The sequence below is a fragment of the Cervus elaphus genome, chromosome 30 (assembly GCF_910594005.1).
Source record: "Cervus elaphus chromosome 30, mCerEla1.1, whole genome shotgun sequence".
NCBI lineage: Eukaryota > Metazoa > Chordata > Mammalia > Artiodactyla > Cervidae > Cervus > Cervus elaphus.
In genome coordinates this window covers 85,751,086-85,777,764 of record NC_057844.1, presented here as the reverse complement: position 1 = coordinate 85,777,764, position 26,679 = coordinate 85,751,086, and the positions used below count along the sequence as shown (strand labels likewise).

Genomic DNA, 26,679 nt, shown 5'->3' with positions numbered 1-26,679 from the left:
GGAGAGGTTGCTCAGACCGCGTCACTGAGTTGTTCCTGAGGGGCAAAGCTCCGTGACAGTGAGGTGGGACCTCGTGGGCTCACAGGGCAAAGCCTGGTCTGTGACCCTCCCACCGTGGTGACCACTAGTGTCACTTGCAGCCAGCGTCGTTGTTGGCAAACCTCCACATCGCTCTGACCCCCAGCTTAGCTGGTTAACTGGGAACACGGTTGGTTTAGTCTCAGGACTCCCCCCGTGACGTTTCTGAAGGCCCCGGGGAGCTCTTGCCTGTGTCGGCTGTGGCTGTTGACACCGTAAGAGTAACTAAAGCTGAGAACATTAGAGATGATTTTGCTTAACTTGAACAAGATTGTGCAAGCAAGCCGCCTTGGCTGTCAAGCAGCGACGTCTCTGTCAATGTTGGGGGGAGGGGGCCTGGAAAGCCCCGCTGGACTTTGCGGGGAGCGAGAGGAAGACGGCCCAGTCTCTTCAGGGCGATCTGGAAGTCCCCGCGGAGCTGCTCCTTGGTCCGTGCCTCTTGGGGGCTCTTGGGATGTCTGTACTTGCGGTGAGAGAGGTATTCGGGGCTCTCCCTTCTAACTGTGTCGAGTGCCTTTTGGTCACTTTTCCATTGACCTTACAGCCTCTTAGAGGTGCCTCTCTGGGGTGCACATCTGGTGGCAAGCAGAGTGGACCGTGGTCGGCCCTGAGCAGCCCAGCCCAGGCCCCGTGTGGCCTTGCTCCTGGGTGCGCGGGTTTGTGTCCTCAGGAAGGGTGCCGTGGTCCCCTGGGCTGCCTCCAGTGCTGTCCACTGCCGTGCCCACGTCCTCCGCGTTTGCTTGGGCAGCAGCGGCCTCCTGAGAGGCCAGTGCAGTGGCTCAGCATCCGTTGTCCCAGATGCTCGTGGTGGCTCCCCCGCCCTGGCCCGGGGCGGAGGCCCAGCTGACTGCGTAGCGGGGAGGAGCTCGGTCTCCATCAAACCCAGGGCGCTGTTCCAAACAGGGGTCGGGTTGAGATGGAGCTTGGGTCTCTGTCACGGTCAGAGAGCATCCAGAGGGCCACCAGAGAGCCTTCTGAGCAATAGCAGGACCCTCCCCACTCAAGGTTGCAGGGGCCAGCGCCCCTCAGACAGAGCTCTGCCCGTTGGAGGCACCTGCTCGTTTTTGGTGTTAAAATGCTGTGTCAGCATGAGCGTGTCAGAGGGTGACGCCCCCTCCCTGTCTTGCAGAATGCATCCGTGAACATGGCTCTCCGTACAGAAAGAACCCAGGTTTCGTCACCTGCGTGCAAAGTAAGCGTGCTCCTTCCTTGCAGCCCCTGAGTCTGGGCTCTCAGGGCCTTGCGGTCATTCCCGGGGGCCCCAGGTGTCCCTATGGCCTTCAGAGCCACAGCCTGAGGTCAGCCCCCTCTGCCCTGAGCCGAAGTGTGTGCGGCATGAAGTGCTGACCTCTCCCAGGTAGAGGGAAGGCCCATCTGGGCCCACCTCCTGGTCAGTTAAGTCCCCTTTCACTACAGTCACTGGTTCTGAGAATGTTCTCAGCTCACTTGGTGGGCAGCATGCTTGGTAAGCGGGGTGCACTGGCAACTCCTGGGCTTTTTCCAGTTTTTTATTGTAACAAACAAACCAGAGTGGTCTCCTTGTCTCCCTGAGCACCTCTGCTGGGTCAGCGCCTAGGAGTGGGAGTGCAGAGGGAAAGCTGTGTCCTTCCCCAGTTTTGACGCAGACCTGGCCCGTTACCCCTACAGAGGGCGGGAGTGCCCCCCAGTACCTGCACCTACCAAATGTACTTCTTTTACTTTTTATCTTTTCCAGTAGGAAAGTGGGGAAATGACCCTCAATCTGTTCAGTTTAGTTTTTCTTACTCATGAGTGAAGCCGAGCTTCACCTGTTTCTTTCTCTGCGAATGGTTTATTCATATTCGTTGCCTACCTTTCTCAGTTTGTAGGAACTGTTGAGTTTGTAGGAACTGTAGAGTTTGCGGGTTAGCCGTTTGTAGTAAAGGTAGCAAGATTCCCCACCCCCCCCCCCAGGTTATCACGCATCTTTATTATTATTATTAAGTTATCATACGGTAACACTGACATTTTTGGTGTCCGGTCACATGGCTTTCGATCCACACGTACACACATCTCAGCTGAGCCTTGACTCCAGGCCTGGCTGTGGCCTGAGAGTTCCATGAAGCAGACACGTTATCTCTGCCCCCGTCAGCCTCTGGTGCAGCCATCTGTGACCCAGCTGTCCCCACGAGGGCAGTGTCTCGGCTTTCTCTTCTGAGCATGCCCTGCCCAGGTTATAACTTGTCGTTGCCCTCACATTTCTGGAAGGAGGAGCAGAAGCCACGAGACTGGCCTCCACTGACCATAGCAGATGCCGCGCATTCCAGTGCAGAGGGCGGCCTCTCTGCCTTGCACCCTCCCACCGCCGGCAGCAGGCAGATAACCCCTCAGCTCCCTCCTGTCGGGCCTGGGTCAGGGCTCAGCCCAGAGCCTGTCCACGGGCTGCCCGCATCCACCGAATTCCTCAGAAGCTTGGGACACCCGCAAACATGCTCCTCACTCTTCCCCAGAGATGAGCTTCCCAATGAGGCAGCAAAGGAAAGTGGGTGGAATTCTTCCTGCGGGGAGTTGTCCACCCCCAGGAGAAGGTGGGGTTGCCCTCTCGGCCTGGGGACCCTGAGATTTGTAATGGGCGGTGTTGGGCATCCTAGGCAAATTCCAGGCGAAGGTAACAAACTCAGGCTTGTCCTTCTGCAATAACTTAAGTCTAACCGAGTGTGTCTGGTGGGGACGCGCCCGCGTCCAGCCGCCCCTCCCGTGGGGCCTCTGACGTGCTGGGTGCTGCAGGAGGGTGGCGGGACCATCCGGCTCGGGAGCTGCCTGGCCCTGCGCACGTCCCCCACTGCCCAGGGGTCCTGGGCACGCTCCGTGCGAGCTGGACACGGGGCTGCTGAGCGCTCGGGGAGCAGGGGCCACTGCTCGCGTCTTGGGGGAAGCTGGGCAGGGGGTGGGGACCTGTTCCTGCTTCCTGTGCCTGCCGGGGCCCTGTGACCTGCTCCCTGGGAGGTCCGTCTGGCTCTGGGGCCCAGCCAGGCCTCGCCTCTCCCCCGAGGCCCCAGGGTGCAGCCCCAGCCTCTAGCCTGGTGGGTGGGCGGCTGCTCCCTCCAAGCTGACCTGAGTTTCCTGGGGTCAGCCGGGGCCTGGCCGGCCTGGTCTGTGACCGCCTCCGGGGGAGGTGGGGTTCGGTGTGGCCAGCCAGTGCCCCGGACCTGCTTTGGCGCTCTCCCAGCTCAGGGCCCCCTTCTCTTTGCTTTCCACTCAGAGCTGCCTGACCAGTGCTCTCCAGATCCCTGCGATAAGAAAGGGACCCAAGTCTGCCAGGACCTCATGGGCAACTTCTACTGCCAATGCAGAGACGGCTGGGCAGGGCGACTTTGCGACAGAGGTGAGGCTGCGTTACCTGGGGAGATAGGGGTGTCGGGAGCCCCCTCGGGGCCACCAAGGGCCTGGGCTGGCAGGGCTGGGCTCTGGCCCTCCTCTTCCTCTCCTGCCAGGGGACACAGCCACCGCAGCGTGTCCAGCTGCGACAGGAGTGAGGAGATGTCGGGGGCAGGCCAGCTGTGTGGGGACACAGGAGCTGGTCGGCTCCCAGGAGATGGGTGGGTGGGGTCCTCAGCCTCTCAAGTCCTCCCGGAGGCATGGATGTCTGGACAGTGCTGGGTGTCCTGCTGCTACCCCAGGCAGGGTGCCATCCAGCTTGAAAAGCCACGGTGCTGGGCCCCGAGCAGTGCCCAAGCCAGGCCAGCTCTTCCAGGGCACTGTGGGGGAGGGCACGCCCTCCCTGAGGCAGGCTCCCTGTCTGGGCCCCCACTGGTTGGAAGGGAGTCAGGAGCAGGTTCACCTCCGCCCTCCCTGACTTCCCGGCATGCTGGGTCAGCAGAGAAGCTGCAGTAGACCCTGGGACCTGGTTAGAACCCTTGGGCAGCCCCTCGCTGCAGAGGGAGCCCTGAGCCCCTCAGAGCCTCCCATCCGGACACAAGACTGTGCCCCCCACCCAGGGTCTGAGGGTGGATTCTGTGGGGCTGGGGGTGCAAATGTTGCCGAGTGTTCCAGGCGGTCGTGGGTCACCTCTGGCCCCGCGTCCTGTTCCCAGATGTCAACGAGTGCAGCCAGGAGAACGGAGGCTGCAGCCAAATATGCTACAACCAGCCGGGCAGCTTCCAGTGTGCCTGCCACGGGGGCTACACGCTCTCCCCAGACAGTCGGACCTGCCACGGTGAGCCTGACCCGGGACCCCCGGCCTCTGTCCTCGCCCGTTCGCCTCTGCAGTTGCCAGAAGTCAGCAGGCTGAGGCCTCGGCCGCCTGGCTCCTCTGCGGGAGGCTGAGGTTGTGGCTGGCTCCGTGGTTCTGGAGGGAGGGCAGGAGGGCGTCCTGCAGACACGGCACATGCCCAGGCTTGTCCGTGGCCACGAGCCCCAGAGCCGGGACACAGGCTGATTCACTCAGATCTGTGGACGGAGCCCGCCCCGCTGGGGAGGCCTGTCTGCTGCTCTGGGAGAGGCGGTGGGGTGGTTGCCAGGCCTCCTTCCCGGCCACGGAGCCTGCAGACGTTCCTGTGCACATCAGGGCCCCAGACGCCTTGTGGGGAGGTGTGGGCAAGATCAGAGCTCACAAATGGTAGAAAAGGAAGGTGCCTTTAATCAGAGTGCTGGCAAGCTGGGGAGATGGTGGGCTCAGCAACCCCCAAAACCACCTCTGGAGACTCGGCTTGGCCTTGAGAGCTTTTAAAGGGTTGCAGGAAGGAGCCTCATTAGCCACTGAGATGGGGGTCAGCGTCCTGCTGCCCACACAGCATGCAGGCCGCTCAGCTCTCCTCACGGCCCCTCCAGGCACTGTCTTACTGTCTGGTCACACAGTTTGTTCATGAGGTTACTGAAGGGGAAGCTGGGGAGAGACCTGGTCATCTGTTCTTTATTTCTCGTTCTTTGATCCGCAGAAAGAACCATTACGTTAAGCAGGGTGCTGTGTGAAGGTTGTGCTTGGGCCAGAGGTGGGGTGGAGCAGGGCAGGGCCTGGTTAAAAGCCAGTTACATGCAGTTTTGCTAAAGTGATGTGAAAGGGGGCTTCCTGCTCAGGGCGGAGTCCTGCAAAGGGCTGCTCACGAATCCGCACTTACAGAACGTCGCTGCCTCTCTGAGGGGTTGGGCTGATGGTCTGCTTTCTGTAACTGCCTCCTGCTGACACGGGCACCATGCTCTCAGAGGGAATGATGTCCCTGGAGGCCTGGAGCGTCTCTTTGCTGACGGTTTTAGTTGCCTCCTTACACATATGGGCAGAACAAACGATTCCAATGCCCACAGAGACACAGATTGTCGTGAGCGATAGTGTGAATCCCATTCTCTCAAGGCCACAGGTTCAGTTCTGCTCAAGACAGAGCCGCGTCTGGCATGTCTGCAGTCTGCTCATCGTGCAGTCTGCCTGTGCCTCTGGCGCCAGTTACAGCCTCTGTGAACCCACTCAGACATGTGCATCCGACGCTGAGTCTGTGACTGTCGTCCTGATCAGGACTGCTTAGCTTCATACTTGGTGGGTGGGGGGTGGGGGGGCCTGCAGGGTCCTGCTCGATGCCTCCAGGATCCTACCTCACCACCCCCGCCCCACTGGCTTCCCAAGGCCCCAGTCACCAGCCTTCCTCTGAGAAAGGTCTGCTCTGGAGTGAAGCAGAAGGCAGCTACCCTGCACCCCCACTTCTGCAGTCTGGGGCTGCAGTCTGGGGCTCCCCACATCCAGCACCCGGGGCACCCCAAGAAACCACTGCAAGCTGCCCACTCCCCAGAGGCACCCGTCTCTCACCCCACTCTCCAGGGGCACCTTGCCCGCCCGCCTCCCTCTCTCCATGAATTCCCATCTGTCGCGGCAGCACAAGGGGTCAGGGCCCGGGGGGCCGGGAGCCCCAGGGGGGCCCCGAGCACAGACGCGGGTTGGCTCTCTTATCTGGAGAAACCACTTCCAGTCAATGCACATCGGTGCCTCCCAGGCCTGACGAGACGCGGGAGGCATCCGTGTGTCCCGGTGGCAGTTCCCACCCCCGGCCCTTCACAACCATCTGCCTCCCCTGAGAACGCGCTTCCTGGCAGGGCGTGTTGCAGGGCTGTCGTTGTGAGGTGTGGAAGGCGGTGCTCAGGGACCCAGGGCTTCTCCCCTCACTTCTCCAGGGGCCCTTCTCTACTCAGACTCAGCCTCTCCTGTGCCCGCAGCTGCCGGGGCAGTTCCGGGGCCTGGCCCAGACTGTGGGGCTCAGATTCTAGGGGAGCCCTGTGCTGTCCCTGTGGGTGCCCCAGGCACTGTCGCAGCCCTGCGAAGGCGCCCTCTTTGGAAAACCCCGAGGGCCGGCTTTGAACCGCTTGTGTACCTCACAGACCACCCAGGGGTGAGGCGGCCTCCGGCTCTGAGTGAATCCCAGCATCCTGCATCCCTGACTGAGGACAGCGGGGCAGGCCCTATGCCTCCCCTGTTAGCAGGACTGGTCTCTACTTAGCCTGATGGCACGGGCCCCACCCCAACACCTGTTTCGGGGTGTGCCTGCAGATGCTGGCCCCGCACCTCCCTTTCTCTTGGCATCTCTGTTTCCTTAGGATCCCTGCAGTGAGGCATCTTCTCACCATGTCCTCTGTGGTCAGCCCTGAGATGCTGAGAGCGAGGGGGTGGGGACTCTGCGCCTGTGGGGCTGGGCTCTAGGGGTCTGCCCTGAAACACTGCCCAGCCTTTGCGGATGAATCTCTGGGCACTTTCTTGGCTGCGAACAGGGGACCACCCAGAGGCTGGTCATTGCTCATGAACTTTTATGGAGCCGGTTAGGTAGAGCAAGACTGCAGGGTGGGCTGCGAGCTTTCCCTACGATTGTAGTGAAGTCTCGGCAGCTGAGGGCGGGGGCTGGTACTGCTGAGACGGCACGGTGTGGGGTACCTGCCTGTGGCCCCCAGTGTGAGCGTGGTGCCTACCCGCTGGGGACTTCGCTTGGCACCTCCCGCCCCTGGATAGCTAGGGCTGGTCTGGACCCACTGCCAGCCTGGCCCATGTGGGCTCGGCCCAGCCTGGCTCCTGCAGTGCCTATAGGTTGGGCAGCTCGGTGCAGATCAGTCCTGACAGTGTGGGGCCCGCGGGCTTACAGGCTCCCTGTGGGGAGCACATGGATCATTCCCACCGTCTCTGGGAGGAATCTTAGTTTCCGCGTCTGAAAGCCTATGTTTGCCGAGCTCCCTTGTGACAAGTCAGGAGCAGCTGTGAGTCTTTGCGTACTTTGAAGTACCAGTTGCACTTTCTAGAAATTCCCTGTCTCCTTAGGAACCAGCTCTTGGCTGCAGGCTTCTCCTGCTGATACTGGTTTGGCCATGTGGCAGAGGGGAGGGAGCCTCAGGACAGACCCTGATGGTCACTGACCGTGACTGTGGTGCTGGTGTTCCTCGGGCAGACCTCAGTGTGAGGCCCATGCTGTCAGCGTGGTGGCCGGGGGGCTCTGGGGATGCGGGGTGGGACTTTGGGTTAAAAGGCCCCAGAGGTACTTTTTTACCTTCCTGGACTGCTGTCGTTTGAATTCAGCAACAACTTTGTGCTCCTGGCCGGCCAGTGCCCTGCAGAGACAGGAGTCAGCCTTCTCAACCAGGACCCTGCTTCTGGGCTGGGGCTGAAAGCCCAACGGATGGACGGACGGGAAAAGGGCGGGGGGAGGGGAGGGGAGAAGGTGGGGGAGGAGGGAGGGGAGGGGGGAAGGGGGGGAGGAGGGGGGAGAGGATGGAGGGGGGAGGGGGTGGAAGGGGGGAGGGAGAGGAGGGAGGGGGGAGAGGGGGGAGGAGAAGAGGGGGAGGCGGCGCTGCACTGACACCGCCAGGCCAGGCCGGGCTCCCCCCGCAGAGCTGGCCGCCTCTCTGTGGTTCCTGGCCAGCGGGCAGCAGTTCCTTCCGGGCCGGCCGCCAGCAGGCCTGGTGGACCTGATGCAGCTGGTTTTTCCTGCAGACGTAGACGAATGTGTGGACGTGGGTGCCTGCGGGGCGGCACGGTGCCAGAATCTGCCGGGTTCCTACTCCTGCATCTGCGACGAGGGCTACGTGTTCAGCTCGCAGGAGAAGGGCTGCCGAGGTACCTACCTGAGGCCACACGGGACACACACGCACACACAGGGCACCGTGTTCCAGGGAGCGCCATGTGCCGCGTGCCCCTGGAGGGTCTGAGTACCTGCACACACATGACGTGGCCCCTGCCTCACCTGCACACGCGTGACATGGCCCCTGCCTCACCTGCATGCGCATGACATGGCTTCTGCCTCACCTGCACACACGTGGCCCCTGCCTCACCTGCACACGCACGACATGGCCCCGTCTCACCTGCACGCATGCGACGTGGCCCGTCTCACCTGCACACGTGTGACGTGGCCCCTGCCTCACCATACACGCGACATGGCCCTTGCCTCATCTGCACACACATGTGGCCCCTGCCTCACCTGCACACACATGATGTGGCCCCTGCCTGACCATACACGTGACGTGGCCCCTGCCTCACCTGCACACGGCGTGACGTGGCCCCTGCCTCACCATACACGCGATGTGGCCCCTGCCTCACTATACACGCGACGTGGCCCCTGCCTCACCATACACGCGATGTGGCCCCTGCCTCACCTGCATGTGCATGACATGGCTTCTGCCTCACCTGCACACACGTGGCCCCTGCCTCACCTGCATGCGCACGACATGGCCCCGTCTCACCTGCACGCGTGCAATGTGGCCCCTGCCTCATCTGCACACACATGATGTGGCCCCTGCCTGACCATACACGTGACGTGGCCCCTGTCTCACCTGCACACACATGATGTGGCCGCTGCCTGACCATACACGCGACGTGGCCCCTGCCTCACCTGCACACACATGATGTGGCCCCTGCCTCACCATACACGCGACATGGCCCCTGCCTCACCTGCACGCGCACGACATGGCCCTGTCTCACCTGCATGTGTGCGACGTGGCCCCTGCCTCACCTGCACACGTGACATGGCCCCTGCCTCACCTGCACACGTGACGTGGCCCCTGCATCACCTGCACACACGTGACGTGGCCCCTGCCTCACCTGCACACGTGACGTGGCCCCTGCATCACCTGCACACACGTGACGTGGCCTCTGCTTCACCTGCACATGCACAACGTGGCCCCTGTCTCACCTGCACATGCGTGGCCCCTGCCCCACCTGCACACACGTGACGTGGCCCCTGCCCCACCTGCACACATGTGACGTGGCCCCTGCATCACCATAGACACGATGTGGCCCCTGCCCCACTTGCACACACGTGGCCCCTGCCTCACCGTACACCCAATGTGGCCCCTGCCTCACCTGCACACACGTGATGTGGCCCCTCCCCACCTGCACACACGTGGCCCCTGCCTCACCATACACGTGACGTGGACCCTGTCTCTTGTGCAGCCAGCCCCTCCCCAGAGACACAGGGAGATGGGCCGGGCAGCCTGGATCCTGGGTGCTGCCTTCTTTCCTGCCCCCAGGGCACCTGGCCCAGCCATGTCCAGGGGCCCAAACAGCCACACTGCCTCCCACCACTTTCCTGCCTGGGGCCTGTGGCTGCCCCTCCACGAGGAAGGAGACAGGTGGTCCCAGCCTGCCTCCCCAAGCCCCCCAGGCCATCCCGGCTCCCCCACCCTGGCCACTGTCCTGGGCACAAACCTGCGCCCGAACCATGAGCCTGGCATCCTGTGCCGACCTGGCCGTGCTGATGGCCGCCATGCAAGCATGCAGCCGTGTCCCCAGAAGGAGCCGGCGGGCTGGGTGGCAGTGTGCGCCTGGGCCACCTGGGGCCCCACACTGGGCCTCGCACCCGCTGAGGTGTGATGGGGGCAGAGACTCTGGCGACCCTGTGGGCTCAGGGGCTCCCTGTGGCTGCAGACGTGGACGAGTGCGCAGAGGAGCGCTGTGAGCAGACCTGCGTCAACTCCCCCGGCAGCTACACCTGCCACTGTGACGGCCGCGGGGGCCTGAAGCTGTCCCGGGACATGAGCACCTGCGAGGTAGCCCCGGGCGGCGGGCGGGGGCGGCAGGGCCCCAGGGTTTCGCACCCCCGCCTGCTAGCCGTGCCGCCCCCCCACAGGACATCCTGCCCTGCGTACCCTTCAACGTGGCCAAGAGCGTGAAGTCCCTGTATCTGGGCCGCATGTTCAGCGCCATGCCCGTGATCAAGCTGCTCTTCAAACGGCTGCAGCCCACGAGGTGAGAGGGCGGAGGGCGTCCGGGCCCGAGGGAATGTGGGCACGAGGCTGCCTGGTCAGAGCGCCCACCACCCAGCGCGGCCATGCGGGTCTAAGAGCTGGTGCCAGCCTTCCCTGCCCAGCGACTCACTGCCTGCGTCGGCATGCGGATGGCACCCAGTCTGCCCACCTGGCGCTTCCTGAGGCCGGGTGAGCCCTCGCCAGGAAGGGCCACACGCCGCAGCCTACGAGTGACCCTCTTGTTCCCGCCGGCCCGCAGACTGGTGGCTGAGTTCGACTTCAGGACCTTCGACCCCGAGGGTGTGCTGTTCTTCGCCGGAGGCCACCGGGACAGCACCTGGATTGTCCTGGGCCTGCGGGCTGGCCGGCTGGAGCTGCAGCTCCGCTACCAGGGCGTGGGCCGTGTCACCAGCAGCGGGCCCGTCATCAACGACGGCGCATGGCAAACGGTGAGTGGGGCCCCTGCAGCCCTGCCCAGGACCCCGCAAGGCTCGGCAGGCACGGCTCCAGCAGGGCAGCCCCGGCAGGAAGCCTGTACCCTGACGGGCGCTATCTCATCGCAGAAGCTGAGCTGGCCTTCCACCAGGACTGCAGTGCTCAGCGGACCCGCTGCACTGGGGACACCTGGCTGTGTCTGGAGATGCTTCTGTTTTTCACAACTATGGGTGGGGGCTCCGGGCTGCTGGATTGAGGCCACCGGGGCCACTGGGCCCCCGCAGCACATGGGGCTCCCCTCCCCAAGGGTCCTCCAGTCCAGACTGTCAGCTGCACCGCGGCCAGAACGGGCTGAGATCTGGGTTCCTACCCTGCCTCATGTGCTCTCAGTGGAGGTGAGGGTCGGCCGTGACTCAGCAGCATCCCGGGCTCTGCCTCTGGGCCCGCTCCAGTCCTGACGACCTCCAGGGCTCACACTTGGCTGCCTCTAGATGGAGGTGCCCTGATTGCCCAGAGCCTGGCCTCTGGCCATCGGCTCTCTGTCAGTACCACAATACCTGGAGCAAAGTGGCCTGTGACACACAGGCTTCCTCCCAAACTGTTAGAACTGGGCTTTTAGAAGTAAGTGCTTGAAAGAGAAATGGGAAAAGCATTCTTTTTTCCTTTAGAAGCAAAGATAAAATGGAAAAAGTTGCCCTGGCCTCCACGAATAAAAGCACTGTAGACATTTGCTAGTGTTTCCATCCCATCAGTGGGTCCAGTTCCTCCACTCCTAGACTCTTAAACCCCAGGCACCATCACGACAGCAGGAGGAGACCTTCTGCAAAGGGACAGATAAGACAGTCACTCTTCAGGGAAGCTGTCCCCGGGGTTGAGGATGCTCCACATGTGGGAACCTGCTGCCCTGAGCTCGAGGCACATGAGGGGCCTGAGGGGGGCCAGGGGAGGCAAGACCAGTGGGTGCATGGCCCCAGCACCCCACCCACCCTGAGACACACCGGGCTCTTGAGCCACAGGCCCGGCTCCATGATGATCTGCCTGCTCTCCGGCCCCCGCGACACCCCGCACCCCCCACTCACTGAGTTTGCCTTCTCACCAAACTCAGACCCCGCACCTGGATGCTTCTCCACCTGAGCTGAAAAGGAAACCAGGGGCTGCTGGGGCTGAGCAAGATGCACCAAACACAGAGTCATAGGCTTTAAACTCTCCTACAAGGAGAGCAGGGGAGAGGGGAGAGTTCTACAGAGAATTCATATGCCTACTCAGTGTCCCGTCTGTGCCGGGCACTGCCCGGCTGCAGAAAATGCCAGGGTAGAAAGTGTGCTCCCGTCTAAACGTGCTCAGCTGAGGGCAGAGAGGCGAAGGGCCAGGGTGGAGCAGAGACCCTGGGCTGACATGGGGGGGAGTGACCCCAGGCTCCTGAAGCAGCTCTCTGGCTAAGGCTTGAAATGAGGCCCAGAAATGGGGAGGGGATGCCCCCTCATAGGAAGGGGGATGAGGGGGTGGAGCCGGCCCCTGGGGGTGTTGGCGGGGCCGGAGCCACACCATGGATGCCAGAGAGGCAGTGTATGTGGTGAGCCTGGACCCCCGAGGCTGGGGGTCTCCTGGCCCCAGGTGGTGCTGGGAATTGGTACCCTAGGTTGGGCCCCCTTCAGAAGGTGCGCGTCCACCCTCATGGCACCTGTGCTTCTCAGATCTCTGTCGAGGAGCTCGAGCGGAACCTGGTGATCAAGGTGAACAAGGATGCTGTGATGAAGATCGCCGTGGCCGGGGACCTGTTCCAGCTGGACAGAGGACTGTACCATCTGAACCTGACCGTGGGGGGCATCCCTTTCCAGGAGAAAGACCTCGTGCATCCTGTAAGCACTGTCCTTCATCCTTGGGGTCTGAGGCAGAGAATACTGTTCTTAGTCCCTGGGGTCCGAGCCCACGGTGGGTGAGGAGAACAGGTAACCATGCTGACCAGGTCTAGCAAGGGATCTGGAGAAAGCGAACATCTCTAGACTATGACAAGCTGCAGGGGCAGCTATTTCACGTATTTTGCTGTCTCTTTCTATGAAATTCATTTGCGTTTTCGTCTGCACTGATAATGAAAATGTCTATTTTGCAGAGGAGATAAATCACAATGAAATTATTCTCTCACAAAAAAAAACAATGAACTTTTAAACACATTTTGTAGACAGTTGCCAAGAACATTTTGGGTTATTAACACTGTTGAGGTTCCTGTAGGGGAAGTAAGACCTAACGAGAGGTCGGTGTTGGCCATTTCTCAAAGTCCTGTCCCTTCTTGCCCCCGGCGTGCTGTGTCTTTGTCAGAGCCCCTGGCTCCGAGTCAGGTTTCCACAGCGGGCAGGAGACAAGAGTCCACACGCTGAGGCTCCGAGTGGGCAGCAGTGTTGCAGCGTGTCCCCCCGCCCCGAGGGCTGGGGGCTGTCCGATACCCCGGAGTCCCTCCCAGTCTTCCAGACGAGGCTGGGCTGGCCTGACCTGCTCAGAGCCGTGGCAGGTGCGGCTGAGCTGGAGCCGTGCTGCGGGGGCCTGGCGTGAACACAGGCATGTGAGAGTCCCCTCACCCTTCCTTCCAGGAGGCGGTTGGCACCCCGAGCCTGCCAGGCGAGGGGGGACCAGGCGCAGGTGGGGGGCGGGGGCAGCCCTGAGTGGGTCCAGGGCGGAGCGACCGCCCACAGCAGAGTCCATGCCCACGGGCGGTGGATTGCCACGTGCGTGACCAGCAGGGCGCCGTAGGACGGGCGGCACCAGGGAGCCACTGGGGTCTCTGTCTCCAGATGAACCCGCGTCTGGACGGCTGCCTGAGGAGCTGGCACTGGCTGGACGGTGAGGACACCACCGTCCAGGAGACAGTCAAGGAGAACGTGAAGATGCAGTGCTTCTCTGTGACCGAGAGGGGGTCCTTCTTCCCCGGGAGCGGGTTTGCCTTCTTCCACCTGGATTACGGTGAGTCTCCGCTCCTGCGAGCGGATGGCCGCGCTCAGCCTTCTGGCCATAACTCCCCGAAACAGACGGCAGCGGCCAGTCCCCCCCAGGCAAGCGCCTGAGGGACAGACGCCCTGGGCACTGGGTTGCGGGGAGAAGGGGACGGCGGAGGGCCTGTGGCTGAGACGGGACGCTGGGCTCGAAGGGGGAGCTTCCGGGGAGGTTCTGAGATGGGACACGCTTGAGCGCATCTGCAGTCACAGCGCTGTGGGCTGTGGGGAGGGGCGGCACGGCCCGGAGTCCAGTGCTCCAGGCTCAGCAGAAGAGGCCCCTGACGGGAGGGCCTGAGGCCCCAGCTGTGACTCTGCCTCAGAGAACTAAGGCTTTTCCAGCCACTGCAGAGGCTACAGAGGAGCTTTTCTGTGACCCCAGCGAGAGGGGGTTGGACAGGGCAGGCAGCCAGGGTCCTGGGTGGCTGCAGGGGACAGTGGTTCACCCAAAGTCCCTCCCGCTTCTGTAAAGCAGGGCCCTTACTTCCTACGGCCGCTTCCCTTTTAGTATTAGTTAGCGACAGTTTAAAGATCAGTCATCCTCGCACGCTGATGAGTGGGCACCTGGCCATCAGCTACACATGAAATGAGCGAATGTTCCAAACGGCAGGACTGTGGCCGCAGCTGCCCTGAGGGGTTGGCCTGCACAGTGTGGACCATGGGGAGTGAGGGGCACAGCAGTTCCATTTGAGTCTGGCCTCAGGATTTCCCCAGAGTTCCTCGGGCAGGGCCAGAGTTAACTTCTGCCCCCGGGAGGGCACCCCTGTGCCCGGAGGCGTCGCTGTGCCTGGGCTCGTGGCCTTGGTGGCCTTTGACTTGAGGATGTAGGGCGGCTCTGTGTCATGGCCTGGGAGACACCTCGCATGGACCTGTGAGCCTCTTTCCTTGGGGCGGCAAGGTGTGCGGAGCCCCGGCTGCCCACCACCCTCCTTGGCCCTGGGGTCTCTCCCCTCCCCACTTCCATCTCCCCTCTAGCCAGGCTCCTCCTGGCTGCCTCTCCAGGGCCTCTCCTGGCTCTGCCTCGCCCCCCCCCCCCATACCCTGGCATGCCCCCAGTGCCTCTGTTTCCAGACTCTGAGCCTGTCATGGTTGAAGGCGCACATATGACCCTCACCACCCTGCATGGCCCAAGTTAAAGGAGGGTCTGTTCGGGGAGAGATGGGACCTGCTCCCCCCTCCCCATTTCTGTCTTGGCTTTACCTGTCACGAGCGTCACCAGATCATCCAAGGGGAACCCTTCACTCCTGACTGCAGCTCGTACGGAACACACACCGCCCCTTCAGCCCTTGCTTCTGTGCACGCAGACCAGGGCGTCCTTGTGTTGGTTAGGGTCACACGTAACATGCTGGCCTGTGTGCCCGCCGCGGAGGCAGCCACTTGGCTGCAGGGCTGAGCTCTGCAGGGTGTGACAGCAAAGGCCACAGGGCAGGCAGCACTGGCGCCCCCCTCGTGCTCCTCAGGCTGGGCCGTCCTGTCCTCGTTACGACACAGAAGGGACATGTCAGGAGTTACAGGCACCGTTCTCGGCAGCAGGTCGAGGCTGTGGACTCAGTGGGTCTTAAAGCCCCAGAAGCCGTCGGGCAAGGGGCATGCGGGTAACCCCCCTCGGCACCTGAGCAAACCTCCCCAGGGGAGCTTAGGCGCTGGCCCCTCAAACACACTTCTGGCAGCCAGGCCCCTCTCCCCACCTCCGTCAGGGGGACCCCACAGAAAGCGCTCCTCTCCCCACCGTCAGGGATGCAGGAAAACTTGGAAACAGAGGAGAAGGCTGGGTTTGGGGTTTTGTTCGTTGCCTTTTCCCATTCTATGTGCATTCAGTTCAGTGAACAGTTTTCAGAACTGATCATTACGTCCCTCTCTGGGGTGGGGACCCACACACAATTCAAGCGGCTCTCGGTCCGCTGGGGGAAGAGAGCAGCACGGGGCGAGGCCTGACCTCGGTGGCCTTGTCGACCTGCGGCATCTCGAGGTGGAAATGCTCAGAAACCGGGGGGGTGAGGTTTCCTTCCGGCGCCTTCAGCAGCAGTTGCTCACCTGGAAGGATCTGCGAGGTGGTGTTTGTGTCTGAGACCCGGACCCACCACGGCTACCAAGGGTGCTTTGGAGCATGACATACATGACACACGGCAGGTGACTTGTCACGCACACGCATGCCTACCGTGTCCTGTAAGCAGCGCCTGCCCCGCAGAGGTATCGATTATAGCAGAAAAGTGCGGCTCCGGACGGGAATATTGGGCGCTGTCGGGCACAGTTTTCACTGCCTCCCCAACCCTTCCCGGTCCTTCAGTTTGTGGGGCCGAGCCTGCGAGGTGGGTGGGCGGGCTAAGGGCTGAGCCCCACCCCATTCCTGTCCCGGGACGGGAAGTCAGGTGCCCAGGGGGTGGTCCCGGCCGGACTGGGTGGGGCAGCCCAGTGGTCACTCAAAGGGGTTCTTGGGGAGCGGGCAGGTGGCCATGCTCCGGTGCACTGGGGCCTCTGGAGACCGACACTGGGCTCCCGGTCAGTTCCTGACTGCTAGCCAAATGGCTGACTCTGGGCCACTGAGCCCCGAGCTACCGGCTTCCCGTTGCCTCTGCCGCCCGGGGCCCCGCGGGGCCCGCCGCCTCTCTGCTGCACCATCTGGACGGCCTGGTGATGCACGGCCTTCCTTGCAGCGCGGACGTCGCCGGCCGGCGGGACGGAGACCACCTGGGCAGTGGAGGCCGTGGCTCGGGTCCGCCCCGCCGCGGACACCGGGGTGCTGCTCGCGCTGGTGGGCGATAGCCAGGCCGTGGCCCTCTCTGTGGCGCTGGTTGACTACCACTCCACCAAGAAGCTCAAGAAGCAGGTACCGCTTGCTGCGGCCCCCACCCTCGCTCTGAGGCGGAGCCGCCTGGAGGCGCAGCCCCGCCTCTCGCCCTCCAGGTTCCAGCGGCAGCCGCTCAGCCGCGTCTCACTGGCCTCTTGTGGCTCAGGGATGGTGCTGGAGTCCTGCAGGCCGGCTGTGCAGTGGGGAGACCGTCCTGCCCCCTCAGCGGTGTAGATTATATGAATTAATCGCTTGTATTTAAGCCAAATGATTTTGCTCACAAATGATGTGTGTGAGTGTGCAAACAGGCCGAGCCTCGCCAGGCCGCCCCTGGAGGCAGGCAGGGCTCTGAGTATCTGCCCCTGGATAGGCCACCGTCACCTCCATGCAGTCCCCACCCCACCCCTGACTGTCATTGTGGTCACCACGCTGGCTGTCTTCTCAGAGAACAGGCAAGAGTAGTGGAAATGGGTTTATTCTCCCGCCTCTGTCCCAAGAGGGGTGTGTTCCCCATGTCAGCCTGCCTGAGGGAGCCATCAGCTCCCCTCTTACTGCAGCTGCAAGCTGATGGTCATGGATCCAGGCTTGGTCCCTCTGCTGCTTCTGTGGTAGCGTCACATGCAAGGGGCAGCTCCGCCCTGTGTCTGGCCACGGACATGGTGGGAGCCACGGTCACCTCTGCCCAGGCCGACACATGCGTGTCCCTGTGACCAGAGCGTGCTTCCCCCACCTCCCACCCGGGGACATGCAGCTCTATATGTTGGTCCTCAATCACGTTGGAGGGGATCCAGGTCCCCCTAATTCACACGTGTAGAAACCGTGTTCTTGTCACGCTCTGGTCATAAGCGACCCTACCCACAGGAGACCCACGGATCTCGGCAGGACAGGAGGGCCCACGGACACGTGGCCACTGGCCCTTCTGCCCCGGTCAGCTGTGCCTCTCCCCACAGCTGGTCGTCCTGGCTGTGGAGGGCGTCACCCTGGTCCTGATGGAGATCAAGGTCTGTGATGGCCAGGAGCACGTGGTGACTGTCTCTGTGAATAAGGACAGGGCCACCCTGGAGGTGGACGGCACCCAGGGCCAGAGGGAAGTGAGCCCAGCGGGGCTGCAGGAGCGGCTGGCCGTCCTCGGGAGACACCTGGAGGGCCCCGTGCTCACCTTCATCGGGGGGTTGCCAGGTAGGGGCCCTGACTCGCTCCCCCAGGCAGGGCCGGGCGCTCTGTGGGGAAGGGAGGCGGGGGGGGGGGGGGGGCCAGCCGGTGGCAGCAGCGCGTGCTCACTGGGTGTCTGTTCCCGCCCAGCCACTGTGGGGTCAGGCTGACAGCATGCTTAGGGGAACACGCATCGGCCTGAAGCTGCCCCCCACCCCGCACCCGCCATGGGCATCAGATGGTGGGTCTGGCCAAGGCCGGTGGGGAGGGCCAGCCCAGGGGCCGCACGGGGAGCTGGGTGCCCCAGTGCCCCGACCCCGAGGCCTGGTGTCCAGCTGCCCAGGCAGCAGGCCAGGTGAGCCTGCCCCCCGCATCTGGAGGTGGTATCCCGGCAGAGTAGGGGAGGTGGGAGAGGCTGGGCCTCCCACTGCTCAGGCGGGTCTCGACTTGTCGCCGACGGAGGATCACTGTCTTGGCCGCCAGACTCCAACTGCGTTTAGTTTTAGTAAACAGCTTTGAAGAGGATGAGAGAGCCTGGAAGCCCTGGGCATGACTCATTCGGGCCGAGGAGATAACATTTAATGGATGTGACTATCTGTGTGTCCTCCTGGGGGGTCGGGGTGCTGTGCCAAGCCTGGTGGCAGGCGTCTGCTGCCCGCCGGGGCTCATGGCTGAGCTGCATGATGTTCTGCCGGAGACGCAGCTCACCTGCTGAGACACGCTTGCTCTTTTCCCGCGGCCCAGATGTGCCCATGACCTCGGCCCCGGTCACGGCCTTCTACCGCGGCTGCATGACGCTGGAGGTCAACCGGAAGGCGCTGGACCTGGACGAAGCCGCCTACAAGCACGGGGACATCACGTCCCACTCCTGCCCTCCCGTCGAGCCCGCCGCCTAGGCTTCCGGCCGCAGACGCCCCGCCCCACGCACGCCGCAGCCTCCTCTGGACGCGGAAGGATGGCAGCGCGCCCGCGCCCGCGCCCGCGCCGGAGACCTGAACCCGCGCCCGCCGAGCCCCTCGGCGACTCCCTCCCCGCGTGTATCATACGTGTACAGAGAGGACTAACCTCAGCGCCGCCTGAGCGGACCCGGGAAAAGAAATTCTGTTATTTTTATCACCAGATGCTTCTTTCTGACATAAAACTATGAAAGAAATAAAATATTTACAGAACCTTTCTAGCTGTGCGTTGGCGGTGTCCGCTCCTTGATGCTTCGCGGCGGCCGTTATGGGGTCAGCGGCTGGGGGGATCCGTAAGTCCAGGGGCCTCACCCCTGCTGCTGCCCGAGGTCCTCCTGGTGGGGACGAGCCCCTTCACTGGGGAAGAGACCGCGCCAGCGCCCGCCTGCGGGGCTGGAAGTACGGCGGGTCAGCACCTCCGGCTCCCGGACACGCCCACCCAGCCTCAGCTCTCCGGTTAAACCCGGGCCCTGTTTGCTCATTTTGAGGGGCCGGCAGTGAGCCGGGTCTGCAGGAGGTCAGGTGGGCGGGCCTCACGCTCCGGCTGCAGGAGTAGGGGCGGGGGCAGCCACGGGGAGCGCGCGGGACCCACGGTCTCGGGAGACAGAGCCCGCGGTTTGCAGCTGCGGCAGGACACAGCCAGCGCCGCGGGCACCGTCACAGCACAGGCTCCGGGGGCGTCTCCAGCACCTGTTGGCTTGACTCCATCCCCAAAGTTGATTCCGTTTTTTATAATAGACTGAGACTTTTTTCTCAAAACTAAGATTCTTACTTTTTTTAGACACCAAACCCCAAAATGTGTCCTGAAGCAGGTAAGCAGGCAGCCAAGAGTCCGGGGTGCCATCTGCTCAGGTCTTGCCCGCCACCCACGGCCTCCTGGAGCTGGCCAGCATGGCTCTGAGAAATGGGGGGTGAGCACAGTCCGCCGCGCCCCGCAGGAGACCCCCTGCTGCTCACCGTCTGACCACGTGCGGCCTCGGGAGCCCAGAGCCACTCGGGCTGATCCACCTCTCAGCCCTGGTACCACAGCTTTCCCGCCGAGCTCTCTGCTTTTCATCTACTCTGGAGACGGCTCTGGAATGTTCTCATGGAACGCTCCCCCAGTCAGCTGGGAGCCCGCACCTGGCCGCCCCTTCAGACAGAGGCCAGGACAGCCAGAGAGCAGACAGGACGCATGTGGAGCTCTGGGGCAAGACACCACAGACACCGGTGGAGGCCAGCTCTCGCGGCCGTCTGCCCACCCCGGTCCCTCTTCCCCTCTGGGAGAGCGAGGCCCAGCCTGTTTCCTAGCGTGGTTTGCACAGACTTCCACTGGGCGCCAAGGGTTGTGCTAACTACGGCCAAGAAAAAGCTTATGGCCAGTTCAGAGCCATGGGCTGCAAGACAGCTCCCAGCTGTGCGGGCCAGGCTGGCGGCCTTGCTGCTGCCAGGTCCAGGGCCAGGCTGCACACGGGCCTGGGGCAGACACAGAGCTCCATGACTTCTGACTGTGCTCCAGGAAGCGGAGGCAGGGTAGGTCTGACTGTGGTTCCGACTGTGCTTCATAGAGGAGAAGCCAGGGTGGGTCTGACTGTGCTCCACGGAGGAGGAGCCGGGGTGGCTCTGACTGTGCTCCATGGAGGAGGAGCCGGGGTGGGTCTGACTGTGCTCCACGGAGGAGGAGCCGGGGTGGGCCAGACAGTGCTCCATGGAGGAACTGGGGTCGGTCTGACTGTGCTCCAAGGAGGAGGAGGTGGGGTGGGCCTGACTGTGCTCCATGGAGGAACTGGGGTAGGTCTGACTGTGGTTCCGACTGTGCTTCATAGAGGAGAAGCCGGGGTGGGCCTGACTGCTCCATGGAGGAGGAGCTGGGGTGGGTCTGACTGTGCTCCACGGAGGAGGAGCTGGGGTGGGCCAGACTGTGCTCCAAGGAGGAGGAATTGGGGTCGGTCTGACTGTGCTCCAAGGAGGAGGAGGTGGGGTGGGCCAGACTGTGCTCCATGGAGGAGGAGCCTGAGTGGTTCTGACTGTGCTCCAAGGAGGAGGAGCTGGGGTGGGTCTGACTGTGCTCCACGGAGGAGGAGCTGGGGTGGGCCAGACTGTGCTCCAAGGAGGAGGAATTGGGGTCAGTCTGACTGTGCTCCAAGGAGGAGGAGGTGGGGTGGGCCAGACGGTGCTCCATGGAGGAGGAACTGGGGTCGGTCTGACTGTGCTCCAAGGAGGAGGAGGTGGGGTGGGCCTGACTGTGCTCCATGGAGGAACTGGGGTAGGTCTGACTGTGCTCCAAGGAGGAGGAGGTGGGGTGGGCCAGACTGTGCTCCATGGAGGAGGAGCCTGAGTGGTTCTGATTGTGCTCCATGGAGGAGGAGCCGGGGTGGGCCAGACGGTGCTCCATGGAGGAGGAACTGGGGTCGGTCTGACTGTGCTCCAAGGAGGAGGAGGTGGGGTGGGCCTGACTGTGCTCCAAGGAGGAGGAACTGGGGTAGGTCTGACTGTGCTCCAAGGAGGAGGAGGTGGGATGGGTCTGACTGTGCTCCATGGAGGAGGAGCCGGGGTGGGCCAGACAGTGCTCCATGGAGGAACTGGGGTAGGTCTGACTGTGCTCCAAGGAGGAGGAGGTGGGGTGGGCCTGACTGTGCTCCATGGAGGAACTGGGGTAGGTCTGACTGTGCTCCAAGGAGGAGGAGGTGGGATGGGTCTGACTGTGCTCCATGGAGGAGGAACTGGGGTAGGTGTGACTGTGCTCCATGGAGGAGGAACTGGGGTAGGTCTGACTGTGCTCCAAGGAGGAGGAGGTGGGGTGGGCCTGACTGCTCCATGGAGGAGGAGCCGGAGTGGTTCTGACTGTGCTCCAAGGAGGAGGAGCGGGGGTGGGCCAGACGGTGCTCCATGGAGGAGGAACTGGGGTCGGTCTGACTGTGCTCCAAGGAGGAGGAGGTGGGGTGGGCCAGACTGTGCTCCACGGAGGAGGATCTGGGGTGGGTCCTCCTGTGCTCCATGGAGGAGGAGCCGGGGTGGGCCTGACTGTGCTCCATGGAGGAGGAGCCGGGGTGGGCCAGACGGTGCTCCATGGAGGAGGAACTGGGGTCGGTCTGACTGTGCTCCAAGGAGGAGGAGGTGGGGTGGGCCAGACTGTGCTCCATGGAGGATGAGGTGGGGTGGGTCTTACTGTGCTCCAAGGAGGAGGAGGAGGGGTGGGTCTTACTGTGCTCCATGGAGGACGAGGTGGGGTGGGTCTGACTGTGCTCCATGGAGGAGGAGGTGGTGTTGCCAAAAGAGTGAACGATGGATCACTGGACAGACAGACAGCCCAGCAACAGACCCCCAGAAAGAGTCACCTGATCTTCGACAAAGGAGTAAAGCTAACACAACGGAGCAAAGACGGTCTCTTCACAGAGGTCTCTGTACCTTCCTGTCGATTTTGCTGTGATTCTAAAACTGCTCTAAAAAATAAAGTCCACTTAAAACAAACCAACCTATCATCAAGAACATCTGTTCATCGAGGCACCATAGAGTGTGACAAGACCAGCTGAGGAGGAAACATCGGGAACCACGGTAACCAGTCAACGTGGGGTAACCATGTTAACCAAGAAAGGACAGAGTTCCTCCTGCAAATCAGTGACAGCAATGACCCAACAGAAGACCGGACGGTGCTGGACAGGGCAGGAAGTACCAGTGGGCAAGGTGTCTGTCCACAGGGCCAGCTTCGTCAATGAGGGGGAGATGCGGGCACAGACAGCACAGGAAGGAACCTCGGCGCCCACAGCTGTGGAAGGTTCTCGCATAGAGTAGGACCCGATCTTGGCAGCCTGGAGCTAAGACTGGTGTGGGCTGACCCTGAGGACCAGGGCTGGGCATTGTCCAGCAAAGTCCAAGTCTCCCGTGCACCCTAAATCCACACCGGGAGCCCCACATACACATAGGAACCCCAAGACCAGCCAAGGCCACCCACAGCCAGAGGGGCAGTCACGGGTCCCCGTCTGGGGGCAGAGCCACACGTGTCTGTCACAGGCACGCAGCTCAGCAGAGGACAAGCCATGCACAGCAGAACCGTGGCGGGTGGGCGCCAGGATGGGGGGCAGCCCCGGCCTCGGTGACGGCCCTGCTCTGAGGAGCTGCCGCTCACACTGGAGTTCTCGGCGTGCTTTCTGTTCCGTTTATAGTAGTCATTCAGTTTCATGATTAAAAAGTTTGAGCAAAGAGGGAAGGGAAAGAGGCAGGTGCCACCCACGAGCTGCTGAGGAGTGAGGCCCTGCCCACTCCTCGCGGGCACCGGGAGGGCATGCCTGCTCCCGCCAGCTCCGCGTGCTCACCCCACGCCCAGAGGGCGAAAGACTGTCAGAACAGTAGAGGGCAGGGCTGGGGGGCGCTGGTGACTGCAGGCCACTCAGCAGACAAGACTCCCTCCCAACGCTGCTGCTGTGGGCCTCTTGCTAACTAGCACACACGGTCCCCTGGCCACGCTCGAGGAGCGCATCCTCTAGGACCCAGCTCACACCAGAGTGGTCACTCTCCAACAGTGTGTGGCTCAGCAGCTTTTAGCACCTTCACAGGGCTGTGCAGCCAGCACTCACGTCCAGTTCTAGAACATTCCGTCACGGCAGCAGGGAGCCCTGTTCCCATCAACAGCCTCCCTGGCCCTCCCACCCCCAGCCTCCAGCCCGCCCTGTGGTGGTGCCCGGGGGTGCAGCAGTTACGCCCTGTGGGCATCAGGCCCAGGGAGAGCCTTCTGGGCTGGGGAGGCCTTGGCGGAGATGGTCCCTGGGAAGGGCACCCGGAGCACACTGAGGCCAGGCCTGGGCAGGTGCCGTGTGCCAGGCGGGGGAGCTGCCCTGGAGGCTGGGGGTCAGGAGGGGGCACACGGGTGTGCAGGGTGGGGGTGTCCCGGGAAGGGGGAGGGAGCCTGAGACACCAGCAGGCTGGGGCTGAATCGTTCACATTCTTTGTGGCTGGGCTGAGGGATAGAGACATTTTTGTGGCAAGAGCAAAATTGCTGGCTTTGGAGTTTAATACTTTTTATCAGCTCCAGGCGAGATGAAAATACCTGGTGGGGCAGACAGCATGATCAGGAGATGCAGGTGTGGACAGTATGGGGAAACGCTGAGGCCGCTGACCCCAGCTGGGCTCGTGTCAGAGGTCAAAGGTCAGCCCGTGTTCTGGGACGCGGGTTTGCTGCAGGCCTACAGCATCTGCTCTGCTGTTTGCTCCAGGGGCTGCGTCTTCACTACCTGCAGCCCTGGACCAAGGTCCTCCCCGTCCAGTCACATGTGGGTCCGGGAACCACTGAGTGAATTGACATCGCGGACCACAGACCCCTGGCTCCGCTGAACACTTCGGTTCTTAAACTCTGGGGGGATGAGGCACTTGCTGGGGGGCCCCGGATGGGTCAGCGGGGCCGGTGGACATCCTGACCTCAGGCAGCGCGAGGGGTCAGCCCTGGTACCCGATGGGACCCCAGCAGAGGCCCGCACTGAGCTCTGCCGTTACCCGTTGGGGAAGCCAGAGGCCTGACACCTCGGGTATTTGCCAATCATTCGTGGGATTTCTGGCTCCAGGATGCCCCCGGCTCGGGCTCATATCCGAGTGCACAAACTGAGGGGGTGGGACAGGGCACCGAAGGAGGAGAGGAAAGAGAACTCCTTCCTGGTCTTGAGTGCTGCCCGGCCCGTGGACTCGGGGTTTCTGCTCGAGCGTGGCACCCCGCCCTCTCTAAGCGCTGAGCCGACCACCCACGAGAGCAGCTCTGGGGCTCGGCCCCGACATCCTGTCTCCTCTCCTCTCCTGCTCTTGCCTGGCAGGGTGGACACCAGGTAAGATGCCCCCAAAGGGCAGATGCCAGCACCCCACAGGGCAGCAGCTCTGCTGGCGCCAACACCAGGGGTTAGAGGCTCCAGCCTCGGGGCTGCAGAGGGTCCTGGGATCAGGCAGTATCCCCACCTTGACCGACACTTCCAGGAGTGACAACAAGGGGCACGTGAAGGTGTTTTCACACCACAGCACGGAGCCCGAGCCAGCTGCAGGCAGAGCAGGAAGCCCTCACGCTGACCCACGGCCCTGTGCCCAGAATTCACTTTCAAGCAACATGGTTGCAGGCATTTGAACATCACGTGTTTCTGTACTTTGAACCCAAAACACCGAGTGCGTGAAATCAAGGATCCTCTGGACAGGAAGGACTCCTCCTGGAGCCCACCTGACCCAGACAGACGCGGTCTCTCTGGCTCCAAGGAGTGCTTGTCCACCCAGGACTGGGAGGTGTGGTCTGTGTCGTTCTTTAACGCATGCAGGGCGGTGATCAGGGAGGGCGGCTGGATGGGCAGGCCCTGACCCTGAGCAGGCCAGTGGGCACCACACACGCAGAGCCCTGAGTGCCTGCAAGGTCCACCAGGTGTCCCCAGTAAGCGTGGACTGTGCATCTGCAAACAGACACCACACAGGGAAGGTGGGACGACAGGACCTCACCTGACATGAAGCGAAGCGAGCAGACACGCGTGACGGGGCTGGGGAGGGGGCTCCTGGCCGCTTCCCCTGGACGGCGGGAAGCCAGGCATGCCTGCAGGGGGAGGGAGGAGCCGGGCCCTGGTCCTCAGCCCGTTGGGGTCACTCGATGGCTCCTGACTTGTGCACAACACCCTGACATACTCCTCAACATAAATAACTGTCTCGGTGACTATGAAATTCTTTATGAAAAGTCCCTAAATTTATATGTGTAACTTTTGCAAAGTCGGGAGTTTGCCCCCTTGCCTTTGTGACGAGGACGGGTCACATTAGGGAGAGGACGGCAGTTCGTCCCCAGCTGCGGTCCGGACGCCCCCTTCCTTCCCTGCCCAGCACCCAGGCCATGGGGGCACCTGCTGGGCCGGAGCAGAGCCGGGGACTCAAAAAGGCTGTCGAGTGTCGCGTGTAGTGAGACGACCTTCCTCACGCTAAACAAGGCCTGTTTGGTCCCTATGAGCCTCAGAAACGAGAAGAGTTTCCGTGTTCTCTGCACAGTCTAGGCAGGGAAACACAGCCCTGGGAATTCTCTCATATGCCATTGTGTCACGTGATGTTCAAACCAGGTTTCTTTGGTGGAAAACGACCTGCCCAAGTCTCAGGGCTGGGCCAGACTCATCCTGCAAGGGCCTGCCTTGGGCTCAGGGGTGCCTGTCCTGGGGTTCTGGGAGCACACTCGGCCACTCCAGGCCCCAAATGCCTGCCGTCGTGACGTGACGCCCCCAGGAGGGAGAGCTTTGCACAGAGGCTAACTCCTCAGCCAGCCGCCAGCACAGCGAAGGACGTTTCAAAGCCTCCCAGTGGCTGCAGGCTCCATCTCAGCCAAAGGAATTACTCCGCCTAAATTTTGATGGGTTTGTTTTTAACAATATGCCCAAAGCGAGTCAAAGAATTCAGCAGGATTGGTCACAATGACTTTGACCTAAAATTCCAAATCGATGAGGAGTGGCCTTGCTGGGTTTGTAACCTCTGGAGCTGAAATTCCAGGACAGCCGGGGGTGGGGCCGCGTCCTGTCCACAGAAGCCACAAGGCCAGCTGGGCTGGGCCCACCTGCAACACGGCCCATGAGCCCACGTCTGACAGAACGCAGGCGAGTTCACTTTACCACGCTTTGCGCACACTGCCTTTCTGTTGTTGCAGACTGAAGGTCTGCAGCCACCCGGAGCGGAGTGAGCCTGCTGGCACATTTTTCCAGCAGCATTTGCTCACTTCATGTCTCTGTGTCCCATTTCAGTAATTCCTGTGATATCTCAAACTCTTTATTATCATAGTTGTATACTGACTCCTGATCAGTGGGCTTTGACGTTACTATTGTGGTTGTTTAGGTATTTTTTAGCAAGAAAATGTTTTCAATGAAGTGATGTAACTCGTTCCGGTAGACACAACACTGCTGACGGCAGACGCGGGGACGGGGCCCACACCACCCCCGGGTGCGGGGGCCAGGGAGTCCGTGCCCACCCTCCCTGCCCGCTCACCCCGGGGCCAGACACTGCGTGGGTCCCTCCCCGCTCTAGGGACGCGTCCACAAGCTCGGAAGAGGGAGACGCGTGTGAACGTGAGGACCGTCCTGAACGTGGGGGCTGGAACGGGTCTGTTGGACGGAACTGCGTCCCTGCCGGCAGGGGGCGCCGGAGACCGCGTCTTGTTGCGACT

At 62.3% G+C, this 26,679-nt stretch overlaps 2 protein-coding genes and 1 long non-coding RNA gene across 3 annotated transcripts in view; 1 reads left to right on the top strand and 2 right to left on the bottom strand.

The window, feature by feature from the left end:
- Nucleotides 1-18,775, top strand: part of GAS6 (growth arrest specific 6) — a 29,811-nt gene extending 11,036 nt beyond the window's left edge. Inside the window, exons 4-15 of the mRNA XM_043891754.1 lie at nucleotides 1,208-1,270; nucleotides 3,299-3,421; nucleotides 4,130-4,252; nucleotides 7,991-8,113; nucleotides 9,920-10,041; nucleotides 10,122-10,240; nucleotides 10,499-10,688; nucleotides 12,369-12,533; nucleotides 13,461-13,629; nucleotides 16,313-16,485; nucleotides 17,397-17,625; nucleotides 18,343-18,775. Coding sequence (XP_043747689.1) covers nucleotides 1,208-1,270; nucleotides 3,299-3,421; nucleotides 4,130-4,252; nucleotides 7,991-8,113; nucleotides 9,920-10,041; nucleotides 10,122-10,240; nucleotides 10,499-10,688; nucleotides 12,369-12,533; nucleotides 13,461-13,629; nucleotides 16,313-16,485; nucleotides 17,397-17,625; nucleotides 18,343-18,494 — 1,751 coding nt within the window. The 3' untranslated portion in view covers nucleotides 18,495-18,775. The remainder of the gene's footprint in view (nucleotides 1-1,207; nucleotides 1,271-3,298; nucleotides 3,422-4,129; nucleotides 4,253-7,990; nucleotides 8,114-9,919; nucleotides 10,042-10,121; nucleotides 10,241-10,498; nucleotides 10,689-12,368; nucleotides 12,534-13,460; nucleotides 13,630-16,312; nucleotides 16,486-17,396; nucleotides 17,626-18,342) is intronic.
- LOC122686599 lies at nucleotides 7,140-18,433 on the bottom strand. The gene is made up of 3 exons (XR_006338845.1): nucleotides 18,298-18,433; nucleotides 15,743-15,744; nucleotides 7,140-7,153 (listed from the first exon to the last, which is right to left on the bottom strand). It is a non-coding gene; the product is annotated as an uncharacterized LOC122686599 (long non-coding RNA).
- A 913-nt stretch (nucleotides 18,776-19,688) lies between the features above and the next one.
- LOC122686701 (pheromone-regulated protein PRM7-like) lies at nucleotides 19,689-21,784 on the bottom strand. The gene is made up of 3 exons (XM_043891882.1): nucleotides 21,345-21,784; nucleotides 20,384-21,256; nucleotides 19,689-20,265 (listed from the first exon to the last, which is right to left on the bottom strand). Exons 1-3 carry the CDS (start codon nucleotides 21,782-21,784, stop codon nucleotides 19,689-19,691), a joined length of 1,890 nt encoding a protein of 629 aa, XP_043747817.1.
- Between the last annotated feature and the right edge of the window lie 4,895 nt (nucleotides 21,785-26,679).